At 37.7% G+C, this 15,630-nt stretch overlaps 1 protein-coding gene across 1 annotated transcript; it reads right to left on the bottom strand.

The window, feature by feature from the left end:
- Positions 1 to 6,179: 6,179 nt before the first annotated feature.
- Positions 6,180 to 7,101, bottom strand: LOC147947781 (cyclin-D6-1-like). Its single transcript, XM_087507449.1, has 4 exons — positions 6,965 to 7,101; positions 6,713 to 6,794; positions 6,444 to 6,599; positions 6,180 to 6,350 (listed from the first exon to the last, which is right to left on the bottom strand). The coding sequence occupies exons 1-4, from the start codon at positions 7,099 to 7,101 to the stop codon at positions 6,180 to 6,182; spliced, it is 546 nt and encodes a 181-aa protein (XP_087363575.1).
- Between the last annotated feature and the right edge of the window lie 8,529 nt (positions 7,102 to 15,630).

The following is a 15,630-nucleotide window of genomic DNA, read 5'->3' as shown; positions in this document are numbered from 1 at the left end:
GATTCGATTACCCCATCCTTAGGAGCTTTCGTATTTTAATTGTTTGCATTTTCTTTACTTACTCGACCACTTACCCGATCAGGTACACGATAACCTGTATCGAGTAATACCTCGAGCTGTTCATAACACATTTGCTTACTCGATCACCCCACTCGATCATGTACCCGATTGCTTGCATCGAGTGCTTAGGTCGAGTGGTTTCTTTGTTTATATTCTTTTCTTTTATTCATTTTAGGACTGTTAGAACAAAAACCCTATCTGCTTGGCTTGACTTGTATTGTACTGATCATATCCTTCCTGCTAGCAATAAACAACCATTTGGATTGATAACCCTTTGTACTACAACTGCATAGGGAATTGATACCCTGGGTGAAAACCTGTTTATCAAATATGGTTTTGTGTGCAGCAAAGCAGATTCATCACTCTTTGTTTATCATCATAATGGTGATACTATGGTCCTTTTGCTATATGTGGATGATATTTTACTAACTGGTTCCAACTCTGCTCTTTTCAAGTCTCTAATTGCAGAGCTGAACACAAAATTTGCTATGAAGGACTTGGGAAATATTCACTACTTCTTGGGGATCCAAGCTCAGATATTCTCAAGTGGACTGTTTCTTAGTCAAGCTAAGTATACAGAGGAGATTCTTCATCATGCTAGTATGTCCAACTGCAATCATGTTCATACACCTCTACCTCTCCGTCTGGATCAAGTGTTTAAAGATAAGGGTCTCTTCTCTGAGCGAAGCTACTTCCGAAGTCTTGCAGGTAAACTTCGGTACCTGACAATCACGCGACCAGATATACAGTTTGCAGTAAACTTCATCTTCCAGCGTATGCATATGCATTGCAATAGTGACCTGTGTTGGTTTCATACAGCGACAGTGACTATGCAGGTTGTCAAGACACATGACGGTCTACAACAGGTTTTTGCTTGTTGCTTGGTTCAAATCTAATCTCCTGGTTTGCAAAATGGCAGCCTCCAGTCTCAAGATCATCGACAGAAGCTGAATACAGAGCACATGCAGCTGTTGCATCAGAGTTAACTTAGATATATTTTGTGCTTTGAGATTCGGGAATTGTTCAAACTAAGACAGAAATCCTTTGATGTGACAATCTCTTGGCAGTTTATCTCTTTGCCAATCCTGTCTTCCACAATCGATCAAAGCATATTGAAGTCGACTATCATTATGTTCGTGAGAGAGTTGCCCTTGGTCTTCTTGAAGTTCAACATGTTCCAGCTGCCTTACAACTTGCAGACATCTTAACAAAGTCTTTTCCTCGGCAAGCCTTCCAACAGCTTCGCTACAAACTGAATGTTGTGCTGCCTCCCACCATCAGTTTGCGGGGGATGGGAGTCTACAACAACAAGTCCAGGACAAAAGTGTTTTGGGCTCAGGCCTAAAAAAATGACAAGCCCATTACCAAAATAGGGTCCAGCAGTACAACAAACTTGTCTCTCCCTGAAATAAGTCGACAAAATGGAAAAGCAGTGGAAGGTGACGACGAAGGTGACAAAAACACCAGCTGGAGAAGGTGGTTGAAGTTGTACTATCAAGCCGTTATGATCCTCTCTTATCATTAGAGGAGGTGTAGATGTTCAACACTTGTTATGAGATTAGTAAGGTGGTCAAAGAACCTAGAATGTTCCTCAAGGTTGTATAAATAAGAGTTCACTCTGTATTTGTAAATTTAAAGAAATAATACAGTAAAACTTCAGTCCTCAAACCCTTCTTTGTTTATTCTCAGGGTCGTGGCTAACATTCGTTCAAGAAGTAGTTAACAAAACAAAAGGCTGTAACTGGTTTCTCTGGTGTTTAAAGATAGTACCAATGAAAGACGACCCACCTCCGTATAATTCATTTAAGCTACGCAAGTACTTAGTAGTTGTGAACCGTCAAATCTGTCCCAAGACGCCAAGATTATCAAACAAATCAATATCCAATGAATTTATCAGAGAGACAAATACATACATATAGTTGCTTCTTTGGAACAAGTATTGGATCTTAATGCTACAGGATTTGAAGATATTGTTGGACGTCTTAAGACCTATGAAAGGGATTATGGAGAAGAAGACGAACCACAAGAGACACAAGAAGAACAAAGCAAGCTGATGTATGCTAACAATGATGGACAAAACAATTACTCAAAATGAGATGAATACAATGGAAACTACAGAGTAAGAGGAAGAGGAGGCAGCAGGTTCTCTCGAGGCAGAGGCCACAGACGTTACAGAGGAAGAGATGCCTCGCAGATCACATTTTTTAGGTGTGATAAAATTGGTCATTATGCGAGTAGTTGCCCAGATCGTCTTCTAAAGTTGCAAGAAGCACAAGAAACAGAGAAAAAAGACAGAGATAGCGGATGAACTTATGATGCATGAGGTGGTGTTTCTTAATGAAAAATGTTGTGTACCAAGCAAATTTGAAACAAACATTGATGGAGAGGACGTTTGGTACCTTGACAATGGAGCTAGCAATCATATGACTATAGACAGAAGATATTTTGACACCCTTGACACAACAATTACTGGAAAATTAAGGTTTGGAGATGATTCACGCATTGATATTAGAGGAAAAGGGACTATTGCTTTCATTGACCTCTATGGGAAACCAAGGAAGATGACATATATATACTACATTCCTGGTTTAAAAAGCAATATTGTTAGTCTCGGTCAAGCTATAGAGGAAGGATGTGATATCAGACTAAAAGATGGTCACTTGACCATGAAGGACCATGACGGAAAGCTCCTTCCCAATGCCGACATATCAGCTAATAGGTTGTACAAGGTTCGCATGGGTTTGAAAGACAACACATGTCTTTATTTTTCGGATGCAAGCAAGCCAAACAGGTGGCACGCTAGGATGGGACATGTGAATTTCGACACTCTAAACTCCATGATACATAGAAAACTAGTCCATTGAGCTCCGAATGACACTCTTGAGAAGATGATCTGCACCTCATGTTTACTTGGTAAACAAACTAGACATGTTTTTTCCGCAGGCAACCACATATAGAGTAACGAAGAAACTTGAACTTATAGATGGTGATCTATGTGGACAGATTACACTAAGTACAAGTGCTGGAAACCGATATGTTTTTGTTCTCATAGACGATTTCTCAAGATACATGTGGACAATTCTATTGACAAAGAAGGGAGAAGCTTTTCAAAATTTCATAAACTTTAAATCGATGGTAGAGAAGGAATCAGATAAAAACAAACCTTGAGAACAGACAGGGAAGAGGAGAATTTATGTCATATGAGTTCAATAGTTTTTGTGAAGAACATGGCATAAGAAGACATCTCACAGCACCTTATACTCCACAACAGAATGGAGTAGTGGAGAGACGAAACAGAACGTTGATGGAGATGGCGAGAAGCATTTTAAACCACATGTATATGCCTAATTACATGTGGTGAGAAGCAGTTAGAAACTCAACTTACTTGTTAAATAGAGTGGTGACTCTAGCTCTTAAGGATATGACTCCATATGAGATGTTTTGAGACAAGAAATCAAGTATAAACCATATCCGGGTTTTTGGTTGTATTGGGTACGCAAAGGTGGACAGTCATCATCTTAAGAAGTTAGACGACAGAACACGGATCCTAGTTCATCTAGGAACAGAACCAGGCTCTAAAGCCTATCGATTTCTTGATCCGCAGACAAAGAAGATCGTTGTGAGCAGAGATGTTAACTTCTATGAATCAAAGGGATGTAATTGGAATGTTGAGAATAGCATGAGAGATGGTAATGGTGTTTTTGACTTTACGTTTGCTGTGTTTAGTAATAGTGGATTTCAAGAAGACGAAGAAGGTTTCGAGAGCAAACAAAGTCTTGATATTGTAGAAGAATTAGAAGTTACAGTAAATAACGAAGTGGAGAATGCAAAGGTCAATGAATCTGATGGTGTGAGACAAACATATACATCTCCAATAGCTTTAAGGAGATCACAAAGGGAGAAACATATGCCAAAATACTTAGAGGACTATGTTTTACTTGCTGAAGAAGAAGGTGAGATACTATTGTTAAGTCTAAACAACGAACCAAGAAACTTTTGTGAAGCAAAGGAGTCAAAAGAAATGGGACATGCTTGTAAGGAGGAAGTTGGATCAATTGAGAAGCTAAAGACTTGGGACCTTGTTGATTTACCAGATGGAGCAAAGCCAATTAGGCTCAAATGGGTCTTTAAACTCAAAAGAAATTCGGATGGAAGCATCAACAAACACATATCAAGACTTTTTGCAAAGGGTTATGTGCAACAGTACGGGTTATCTGCAACATGGTTGGGAAATCCATCATCTTGACATCAAAATTTCGTTTCTTCATGGAGAACTAAAAGAAACAGTGTATGTCTCGCAACCAAAAGGATTCGAGAAGACAGGAAGAGAAGACAAAGTTTACAGACTTAACAAAGCTCTCTATGGATTACGATAATCACCACGAGCCTGGAACAACAATTTGAATAAAATTCTCTTAGACTTGAGCTTCTTTAAGTGCACCAAGGAACCGTCTCTGTATCGAAAGGAGGTTGGAAGAAATTTGTTGATCGTTGGTGTTTATGTCGATGACCTTTTTGTGACAGGGGCAAGCTTGGATGTTATTAACAATTTCAAGAAGGAGATGGGATCAAAGTTTGAGATGAGTGACCTTGGAAGATTGACTTATTACATAGGAATTGAAGTTGTTCAGCATCAAGGAGGGATAACGCTGAATCAAGCACGTGATGCTCAGAAAATTCTCGAAGATGCAAAGATGGATAAGTGTAATCCGGTACACACACCCATGGAGCTTGGTTTAAAACTCTCAAAATCATGAGAGAGAGATTGACGCAACGGTGTACAAAAAACATGTAGGATGTCTTCGTTACCTGCTTCACACAAGACCAGACTTGTCTTATTGTGTAGGAATTCTGAGTAGGTACATGCAAAGTCCAAGAGAATCTCACGGTGCAGCGATGAAGTAGTGTCTAAGGTACTTAAGGGGAACTACAACACTTGGTCTAGAGTTTGGTAGAACAAAGATACCAAAGCTTACAGGATATAGCGACAATAGTCATGTCGACGAAGATGATGGCAAGAGTACCTTTGGACACATCTTTTATCTAGGAGGAAGTCTGATTTCTTGGTGTTCACAAAAACAGGATGTTGTAACTTTGACTTCGTGTGAGGCCGAGTTTATGGCCGGAACAGAGGCTGCAAAACAAGCCATTTGGTTACAAGATCTGCTTTGTGAAATCATCGGAGCTCCAAGCGAAATAGTCACAATACGTATCGACAACAGGTCTGCAATTGTTTTGACGAAAAATCATGTGTTTCATGGCCGGAGCAAACACATACATAGGCGATATCATTTTATTAGAGAATGTGTTGAAAAGGGCCAAATTGAGGTTGAGCATGTTCCTGGGAGTGAGAGAAAGGCAGACATACTGACAAAGGCACTTGGAAGAATAAAGTTCAAAGAGATGAGAGATCTCATTGGTGTTCAAGATTTGAAGAAAGAAGAGTTCAAGCTTAAAGGGGAGAATGTTGAATTAAGTTTGAAGAGGACTTGAAGACTTAGGTTGTCCTAAACCTATTTGGACTAGGATTCCTAGAGAGATTAGGATTGGTGGATGTTTAGGAGTTATCTAAACATATATTACCAGGACTAGTTGGTTTTGATTTTATATATAAAGGGATGCAGGTGTTGCAGATAAACATGAGAGAGTTTTGTGTGAGAGATTTGGGAGAGATTGAGAGCTTAAGTTATGACAACCCGTCCCGTGGATCCCACTAGCTACCCGCTAGCTTGCCCCCATAAGCCCCAAACTGGCCCTGCAGTGCATCAATGATAACCCCTCACTGTGGAAAGGAACTACTCATCAATTGGTGACAACTTGTACTGTGGGAAGGTTGTTAAAAGGTGGGGACCAGGGGTCGAGGAACGCCTGGCGCACCAATAACCTACTGTTGATTTGGATATCCACAGTGAGGGGTTAGGATCGATGCTCTGCAGAGCCAGCTTGAGGCCTATGGAGGCAAGCTAGCGGTGGCTAATGGGGTCCATGGGACGGGTTGTCACATAAGTTTTGAGAGATTTTTTTAAGCTAAATAAAGTGAGTTATACTTTAAACAATCTTGTCTTTAGATCAAACATACACAAACTATAAAGCGTACCCGGTTGTAATTCGAGGACGATTTATGTAATACTCTCTTCTGAGGCCTCATGTTGTGGCAGCATGCACAGATGTAGGAAGTGCCGGATAAAACAGAGCGGCGTGATTGGTTTCATCCGTCCCTTGAGTCCAGTTTCAATCACTTTTTCGGCATCATGTAGCTCCATAACTTGGGGAAACTTAGGGTTGTCGAACTGCCTCGACAGCAGACAAACGAATTCAATAGACAAATCTAAAAAGTATCAAAATATGTCAAAAAAGATAAAACAACCAAGGCTTAATTATACCAGAGATTTGTATACTTTCTCCTCCAAGCTTCTGCTTTTCTTAAGCGAATTTAAGTCTATTGTCTTGAGATCAACCAAAACGGTTGTCTTGTAAGCCAGAGAGAGGCAACAAATGGCCAACATTGCATTATCTTCCTTCATCTTTTCTTTCTTTTTCTGCCATAAAATATCAAAATCACTAATTAGAGTCATTACATTATTACAGCAACAATTTTAGTCATTAAAAAAAAATCATAGTTGAGGAACAAAAATAGAATCTTTTGAAATACCAATAAGCCATTCCTTGAAAGGTAGCAATCAAAGTAGCTCATCGCAAGATATGGCACAAATGGATCCACTTTTTCACCTTTCCTAATGGTGTGCAAAACATGAGAGACGATCGAACATGTTTATTTAATTGTGAAAAAAAAAAAAGTACAAAGTCCTCCTCAACACTTGCAACATTACAAAGTTACTTGAAGCAAAGCATTGAGACACGTCAAAACTAAAGATTTTCGAACAAAACTCACTTCGATGATTACGTCCAAAGCTTCTTTTGTCTCATACGCTTATTATTACGGTTGCTACTGTATCCACCATCGGGCATGTACTCCCACTCTTGGTTAAAGTACTTGTCAACCTCTTCATATCCAAGAGGATTGTATGGGTCAAAACACATTTTTTGCATAGTGAGTATTAATTTATGAATCTCTCTCAAAACTAAAGAAACAAATCGAAAACGTACAGAAATGTAATGAGAGAAGAAGATAGCTCGAAACAACTTTATATAGAAGCACTGCCGTGCCTGGTCTGTATTGAAAAGGGCATTTGTCCAAGGCCACAAAATAATAAAAAATTGTAAATCTTTTTAATTAGATGATGTTCATATATTTTATCCTGTTTTCCCTTAATATATTCACATCTTTTGCTATCCATTTTGACCATTATTGCATAGCTTTAGGACTGTTCTTGCATTAGAGTTTAGTTGCATTGCATTTGCATCTTTTCATGCATAAACAGGTGATTTTGGAGCTTAAGCAGCATGGAAGCAATTCTGAGGAGAAGTGAAGCAATCATGAGGAGAAAGCAAGAAAGCTAAGGCTGAAGAACCAAGGTCTGGAGTCCAACTCGACTGCCCACTCGACCAGACACTCGACCGTGTGCTGAGAGGAACTCGACCGAGAGGGGAGCACAAGAGGAGCCAACTCGACCGGTCACTCGACTGAGCACCAGGTCGAGTTGGTTGAGCCGCCTGGCTATTTTGTCTTTTAGCGTTTTTAGGCTTCCACTACATTTTTCTATATAAGGGCTTGTACCTGCAGCCACCAAAAGAGTCCAGCTTTTTAGAGAGTCTAAAACCTAGTTTTTACCTTTTTTAGAATTATTCCTTTTGCACTTTTATTTTTCTTAGATCTTGTACTTCTTTTAAAAGGAGAAAAAGACTAAATTCTTCAATATTGTTGGTTTCATAACTTTTTTAATATTGAGAATTTGAGTTTAGTTCTTTCTTCAATATTGTAGATCTTTGATTTATCTTTCTAATGATGCAAGTTTCAGTATTTTCTGGGTTTATGATTTTGATGTTCATCATGTATGTTTGTGAGTATTTGCTTAGGATCTTGAGGATGGGTTAGGCTGGGTTGTGTTTGAGGTTTGTTTGATTTGGTCAAGCTTGATTGTTGTAGATCTCTTCTAGGCTAGATGTTCTTAATGCTGATCCTATATCTGAGAGGGTAGGATCTGATTTCAAGCCTCTTAGCATCACACCAATGTCTAAGGAGCATAGATAAGGCTAGATCTAGAGACTATCATTAGGCTTGCTAAGAGATTAGAAGTCTTGTTTGATTTTTGACATATTGCTTAATGCCTGCTTGTGTAGATTCTTTACTTTGTGAGAACAAGTCTAGAGATGCATGAGTTTGATTGTTACTTGCCATGAGAGTGGATTAAACATGTCTTAGAAATATATGTTTAGAGATTAGCTCAAGTTGTTTGAGATTTGTTGACCAAGTTAGATGACCTCAATCATAGTCCAGCCCATGAATCCCTCCTCAAGACCTTCCTTGTTTATTGATTTCTTAGCTTAAATCCTGTTGTTTGATCTTTGTTTGATTCGTTTTGGTATTGCTCTGTTTTTCTTGTGTTGCTCTGTTTTGCGTATTTATCCAGCTCGACCCTGCACTCGATCAGCACTCGATCGAGTGCTTGCTCGAGTTCCAACCCAGAACTTGTGTTTATGATTTGTGTTTGTCCTGTTTCACCCTAGTTGCATTTCTGTTGCATTCATTTAGTATCTTGTTCATTACTTACCTTGCATTAGTTCAATACTTGCATTTCCATAGTTTCTATTTCTGTTTGTCATAATCACTCTGTTCCATTTGCATTTAGCTCCTAGTTCTTGTAGTTTTACTTTCTGCACTTTCCATTTCATCATAGGATTGTTAGTGACAAACAACCTTTACATCTGGCTTGACTTAGACTCATATGCACATCTTGATTGTTCACAAACAATCAGATTGGATTGACACCTCGTATACTACAATTGCATAAGGGGAATTGAAACACCCTGACATCCATTCATTCATAAGTCATCATTCCATACATCATTCACCACCACCTACAAAAATAGTCAGTTTCAATTTGGCGTCGTTGCCCATTTGAGTGTTTATTTGTGACAATTAGGGTCATTATTAGTCTAAGATTAAGTTCTATTGCTACCTTGATCACTACTAATCTCAATTCTTCTTCTGCTTGTCTGTGTTGAGTTTCAGGTACCAACTCGACCATCAACTCGAGCTAGCACTCGACCGAGTGCTGATCGAGTACCTGATCGAGTCACAACCTGAATACATTTGTCTTCTCATCTCAGTCAGCCCGACCTTCAACTCGAGCCTGTGCTCGACCGAGTACCTGTTCGAGTCAGTAATGATGTACCACAATAGTATGTTCAATTACATACCCATGCAACATCAACCAGTATACCAGGCTGAATTGTATCCCTCTCCGTGGTTCCAGACCTCACAAGCTCAAGAACCTGACTTAAGAGCTATGATGCAACAAATGTTGCTTGGGCAAGCCACTAAGCAGATTGAGGAAGCAAGGCAGTTTGTTGAGCTGCACCAAACGTTGAATTCTTATTCTACTGGACTGAATAACCAGTTGGAGAGACTGAGCTCTACAATCAAGAACATGGAGAGTTGCATGGCTTCTACTTCCTCTCCTACACCAAACCAACTTCAACACCCAAGGGAATGCACTGCTAAGGCCATTCATCTCAATGAGGCAGTTGTCACTGAGGCCAGTGAAGTTAAAAATGGGGAGGATTTGTCATTTCTTGAAGCTCAAAGTGAAGATTGTGCAAAACAAGCTGAAGTTGACAAAGAACTCGACCCCCCACTCGAACACACACACGATCGAGTGACTGATCGAGTTTCCAGTCGAGTTGATGTCCCAGAAGCTGTTAAGCCTGCTAAGTACATTCCTCCTGCTTATAAACCACCTCTACCATTCCCAGGACGTTTCAAAGCACAAAAGCTGAAAGAACTCAGATAAATTATTGAGAAAAGGGAAAAGTTGGCTTTGCAACAAGAGAAAGAGTTAGCTTTACAACAAGGGGAAGTCATTGAGAAGGAAGAAGTCATGGCTTTGAAGGAAGAGGTTGTGATTGAAAAGAAGGAAGTGAGGGCCATTCAACAGGAGGTTGTCATTGAAGAGAAGGAAGAGGAGAGAGGACCAGCTTTGGAACAATATGCCCCATATCCTCTCTACAAAGGCATGTTACTTGACATATCCAAGCAGAAAGCTCAGAATCAAAACAGGAGAAATCAAGAAGAGATTGGGACAGCTATTGTACCAACAAAACTTGAAGATCCAGGTCCATTCAATCTACCTTGCTCCATCAGCTACCTTCACTTCAACAAATGCTTGTGTGATCTTGGAGCATATGTTAGTGTCATGCCCTACTCTATAGCAGAAAAGCTTGGACACACTGAATTCAAGCCAATCAATCTCTACATAAGTCTAGCTGATGGTTCACACAAAGATGTAGTTGGTAAATTGGAGAGCCTCCTAGTCAAGATAGGCAAGGCAAGAATTCCCACTGATTTCATCATAATAAAGATGGATAAGGAGGTAGAGGATCCAATCTTGCTTGTGAGACCATTCCTTGCCACAACAGGAGCAGTCATTGATGTTAAGGAGGGGCTGATAAGGTTGAACATATCTGAAGGTTTGACCATGAACTTTGATATTACAAATCCATCTAACCTACCAACCATTGGAGGTCAACCATTTAAGATTGAAGATAAGGCTGATTTTGGGGTTTTGAGAGAAGAAGAGACTTCAACAGCTAAGGTCACATCTCATGAGGAATCAGTTCAACATCTTAAGGGTTCAGTTCAAGAGCTGACTGATCTGGTGAAGGATCTTCAAGTTCAGCTCAACAAGAGGTCTTTGAAGAAGGCAAGACCAAGACTCAAGTTTAAGAAGAAGCAAAGCTCAAATGTTAAGGAGGTAGTGATCAAGAAACAGCACCAAGGTTATCAAATAGAACCGGGGGGATTTCATCACCTCCTTGGAATCCAAACCAAGCCTGAACAGGCATCAAAAGTCAAGCTTAGTGACTCTAAACAAGCTCACTAGGGAGGAAGTCCCTAAGGTATCCATGTACATATTGTTTAAGGTTTTTGGTATTTTGATTTTTGTTTTGGTATTTTCATGATCAGGGAAGCAAGGGCGGCCAGATAGAAGAGGAAACGAATACTCGGCAGCCAGCTCGACCCCCCCCCCCCACTCGACCAGGCACTCGACCGAGTACCAGTCGATGGCCATAGTCGAGTTGCCCAAGTCTCCTCCTCCAAATCAACAAGATCCCAACTACACTTTTGACAGCATGCAAGAGGATGTGGACAGTTTCTTCTCCAATACTTGAGGTACCACTATCATCTTCCCTTGTAAATACCATTGCATTTCATATTGTGTTTTGTGTTTGATCTTGAATCCTCTTACAAATTTCTTTCACACAGAGGACTGTGTGATTTAAGTTTGGGGGAGGGTTTGAGATAGCATTTGATATTGTGTTTTGTGTTCTTATTTCAAATTTTTAGCATCATCATGTTAGTATTTGCATAGCATCTAAGGCATAGAAAAACCCTAAAAATTTGAAATTTTTTGCAAAAATCTTTACAAAAAAAAAGTGTGTTCATGTAGTTTACATTGCATAATAGCATCTTGTTTAGCATGTTTCATGTAGGATTGTATAATATTTGCATTAGGGATCTATGATGAGTTTTGCCTTGTTAGCTTGTTTAATTCACTAGACTAGGATCAATGCCCAAGTTAATAGTACTTTGATGCTAGTTGAGTGGTTAGAAGCATAAGATTGAACCAAGCCTTGAATTCCTGCATTGCATTTGGTCTAAATTGAAGTATGTTGTGATTTGATGCCATTTCCTACTTATAAGAACTTAATATTGACTGTTAAATATCAATGTGTGCATTGCTTTAAACTCATGGATACCATATACATATTTGGATCATCTTTCTCCTTTTTACCACTCTTGTTGATCCAAGTAGCTGATTGAATCATTAAAATCAGTTTCCAATACCCTTAACCAACCCTTCTTTCAAGCCATGCTTATTCTTAAGTGTGTGAGGCCTTTTTGGGATTGAGCTTGGTAGAAAGTGTTAGGTTTGAACTGACAATAATAATGCCTTGTGTAGTTCTAGTTTGCATTTTCCAAACTAGATAGGACTAGGTGATTTCATTGTTGGGTTTGGGATTTGGTTGTTTGAAAAAGAAAGAAAAGAAAAGAGGAGAAGAGAAAGAAAAGGTTAGAGTCTTTAGGAGGGGAATGTTTTTAAGTAAAATCAAAGTCTAGTGAAAGAATGGGAAGTATGATATTGTTTAAAGATGGTTTCAGTCAAAGAAAATAAAGAAAGAAAAAGAAGTGTTTAGCAAAATGCTTTTATGCCTTAAGAATAAGAAGAAAAGAAAACCATAGCAAATAAGTAAGAATCTCACATTCCACTAGAAAGATCAAATAAGAAACCTCTCCTAAGACTTCAAAATCAAAAGAGAAAAGGATGAAAGAGAAGAGAAGAAGTTAAAGGGTAGCACTAGGATCAATTGGGTTTAGATTGATAGGATAAACACTTTGGGTGCCTTTGGGTAGACAAGGTTTTGTTCTTGTATTTGTCTAAGTGTTCTTACCTTTAGCATTCTTCTAAAGCTCAATCCATTTTTTATGAGAGAACCTTGATATTGATAAACCCCACTCTAAAGAGAGACCATCATTGTCTCTAAACCTTTTACTGCCAAGCCAAATGAGTTTAAGCATTGCATATAATTGATTCATGTTCTTGACTAATGAATGTTAAAGGAAATGGTTGATTTGAATGCATGTGGACATCCAAGGCTCAAATCAGTAAAGGATGTGATATGCTTTTCTAAAATCATTAAGTACAGCTCATTCAACTTGCATCATAGTACTAATAACTTGGACATTGATTCTAGATGGTCTATTTGCAAGCTTTAGGAGTTGAGATCCCACTTTCAACCCTCACCTACCTACTTATGTCTTGATTATTTGCTTGAGGGCAAGCAAAGACTAAGTTTGGAGGTGTTGATGTTCATATATTTTACCCTGTTTTCCCTTAATATATTCACATCTTTTACATCTTTTGCTATCCATTTTGACCATTATTGCATAGCTTTAGGACTGTTCTTGCATTAGAGTTTAGTTGCATTGCATTTGCATCTTTTCATGCATAAACAGGTGATTTTGGAGCTTAAGGAGCATGGAAGCAATGCTGAGGAGAAGTGAAGCAATCATGAGGAGAAAGCAAGAGAGCTAAGTTTTTACCTTTTTTAGAATTATTCCTTTTGCACTTTTATTTTTCTTAGATCTTGTACTTCTTTTAAAAAGAGAAAAAGACTAAATTCTTCAATATTGTTGGTTTCATAACTTTCTTAATATTGAGAATTTGAGTTTAGTTCTTTCTTCAATATTGTAGATCTTTGATTTATCTTTCTAATGATGCAAGTTTCAGTATTTTCTGGGTTTATGATTTTGATGTTCATTATGTATGCTTGTGAGTAGTTGCTTAGGATCTTGAGGATGGGTTAGGCTGGGTTGTGTTTGAGGTTTGTTTGATTTGGTCAAGCTTGATTGTTGTAGATCTCTTCTAGGCTAGATGTTCTAAATGTTGATCCTATATCTGAGAGGGTAGGATCTGATTTCAAGCCTCTTAGCATCACACCAATGTCTAAGGAGCATAGATAAGGCTAGATCTAGAGACTATCATTAGGCTTGCTAAGAGATTAGAAGTCTTGTTTGATTTTTGACATATTGCTTAATGCCTGTTTGTGTAGATTCTTTACTTTGTGAGAACAAGTCTAGAGATGCATGAGTTTGATTGTTTCTTGCCATGAGAGTGGATTAAACATGTCTTAGAAATATATGTCTAGAGATTAGCTCAAGTTGTTTGAGATTTGTTGACCAAGTTAGATGACCTCAATCATAGTCCAGCCCATGAATCCCTCCTCAAGACCTTCCTTGTTTATTGATTTCTTAGCTTAAATCCTGTTGTTTGATCTTTGTTTGATTCATTTTGGTATTGCTCTGTTTTTCTTGTGTTGCTCTGTTTGCGTATTTGTCCAGCTCGACCCTGCACTCGATCAGCACTCGATCGAGTGCTTGCTCGAGTTCCAACCTAGAACTTGTGTTTATGATTTATGTTTGTCCTGTTTCACCCTAGTTGCATTTTGTGTTGCATTCATTTAGTATCATGTTCATTACTTATCTTGCATTAGTTCAATACTTGCATTTCCATAGTTTCTATTTCTGTTTGTCATAATCACTCTGTTCCATTTGCATTTAGCTCCTAGTTCTTGTAGTTTTACTTTCTGCACTTTCCATTTCATCATAGGATTGTTAGTGACAAACAACCTTTACATCTCGCTTGACTTAGACTCATATGCACATCTTGATTGTTCACAAACGCTCAGATTGGATTGACACCTCTTATACTACAATTGCATAAGGGGAATTGAAACACCCTAACATCCATTCATTCATAAGTCATCATTCCATACATCATTCACCACCACCTACAAAAATAGTTAGTTTCATTAGGTTATGTATTTAGCTTGAAAATGTGTTTATGCTTTTTATTTTAAAATTTATGATATTTTGTTTATTATTAATTCTTCTTATTTCATATTTCTTAATCTTTTGTTTGTATTAATAGAGTATTATATAATGTATTAGATGTTTGAAATTAAAATGAAAAACCACATGAAAGTTGAGAATTTGTATTAAAATTTTATAAGAAAGGATATTTAATGAACTAACAAAATGCTAATGTGACAATGAAAAGTAGATTATATGATATATGAGAGTCTATTTTATTTGTTATAAAAACACATACGTAAAAATATTTTACTTATATTTTGTTCATATTTTGCATATATTTTGCTTATTTTTTTTGTTAATATATATTCAACATTTCAATAAAATAAAAAATGACTAATTTGTTGCTATATATAAATAATCACACCTATAGTTCATAGTTATATCGATTTTAATGTAAACTATTTTCAATGTATCAAACAATCAAATAATTTTTATATATAATGATTTTATCATAGTCATACAATAATATAAATATATAAAAAATAATAATACATATTATCTACGTATTGCATTGGTAACCATCTAATAAAAAAATATTGAGAAGGATTTATGCCAAGCGGAAAAAGGAACGACTGTAGTTGGAGATGAAGTTTTTGATCGTTCAAATGGTCTCCTACATAGATACACCAAAGTGATAAGTTAGCGTACGTTACTTTTTTCTTGAAACTGGATGATCACTTATATGTAATTAAAAAAAATAATAAGTGGATTGGTTACATGGAAACCCCACTCTTCAAATGATCTTTATGTTAGTAAATAATTGAGACACTGTTATATCTCTAAACTCTGATGAGTTTTGCTTTATGTAAATAAATAAATAACATGATCTTGTTTGAATATTATATCTCTCTGCCATTCTTTTTTTTTTCTTTGTGATTACAAAACTTTCTTGTGTCCCAAGGCACTCTTAAAGTTTCGTATCGAGTTTTACATGATATGATCCTCACATCTAATAAACCATATACGTCAGTGTTTTTTTAGTCATCAATTGGACTATATATATATATATATAT

This window comes from Camelina sativa, chromosome 3 (genome assembly GCF_030686135.1).
Source record: "Camelina sativa cultivar CO46 ecotype springtype chromosome 3, ASM3068613v1".
Lineage (NCBI taxonomy): Eukaryota > Viridiplantae > Streptophyta > Magnoliopsida > Brassicales > Brassicaceae > Camelina > Camelina sativa.
Note: the sequence above shows the minus strand (reverse complement) of the source record. Positions and strands in the feature narration are given on the sequence as shown.

Bases quoted from the DNA above. Each gene is read 5' to 3' on its own strand.
- LOC147947781 (XM_087507449.1), bottom strand. From the start codon at position 7,101: ATGTGTTTTGACCCATACAATCCTCTTGGATATGAAGAGGTTGACAAG. The intron at 6,795-6,964 runs GTAATCATCGAA...GCACACCATTAG, and splicing joins AGACAAAAGAAGCTTTGGAC to GAAAGGTGAAAAAGTGGATC. The intron at 6,600-6,712 runs GTATTTCAAAAG...ATTTTATGGCAG, and splicing joins TTTCAAGGAATGGCTTATTG to AAAAAGAAAGAAAAGATGAA.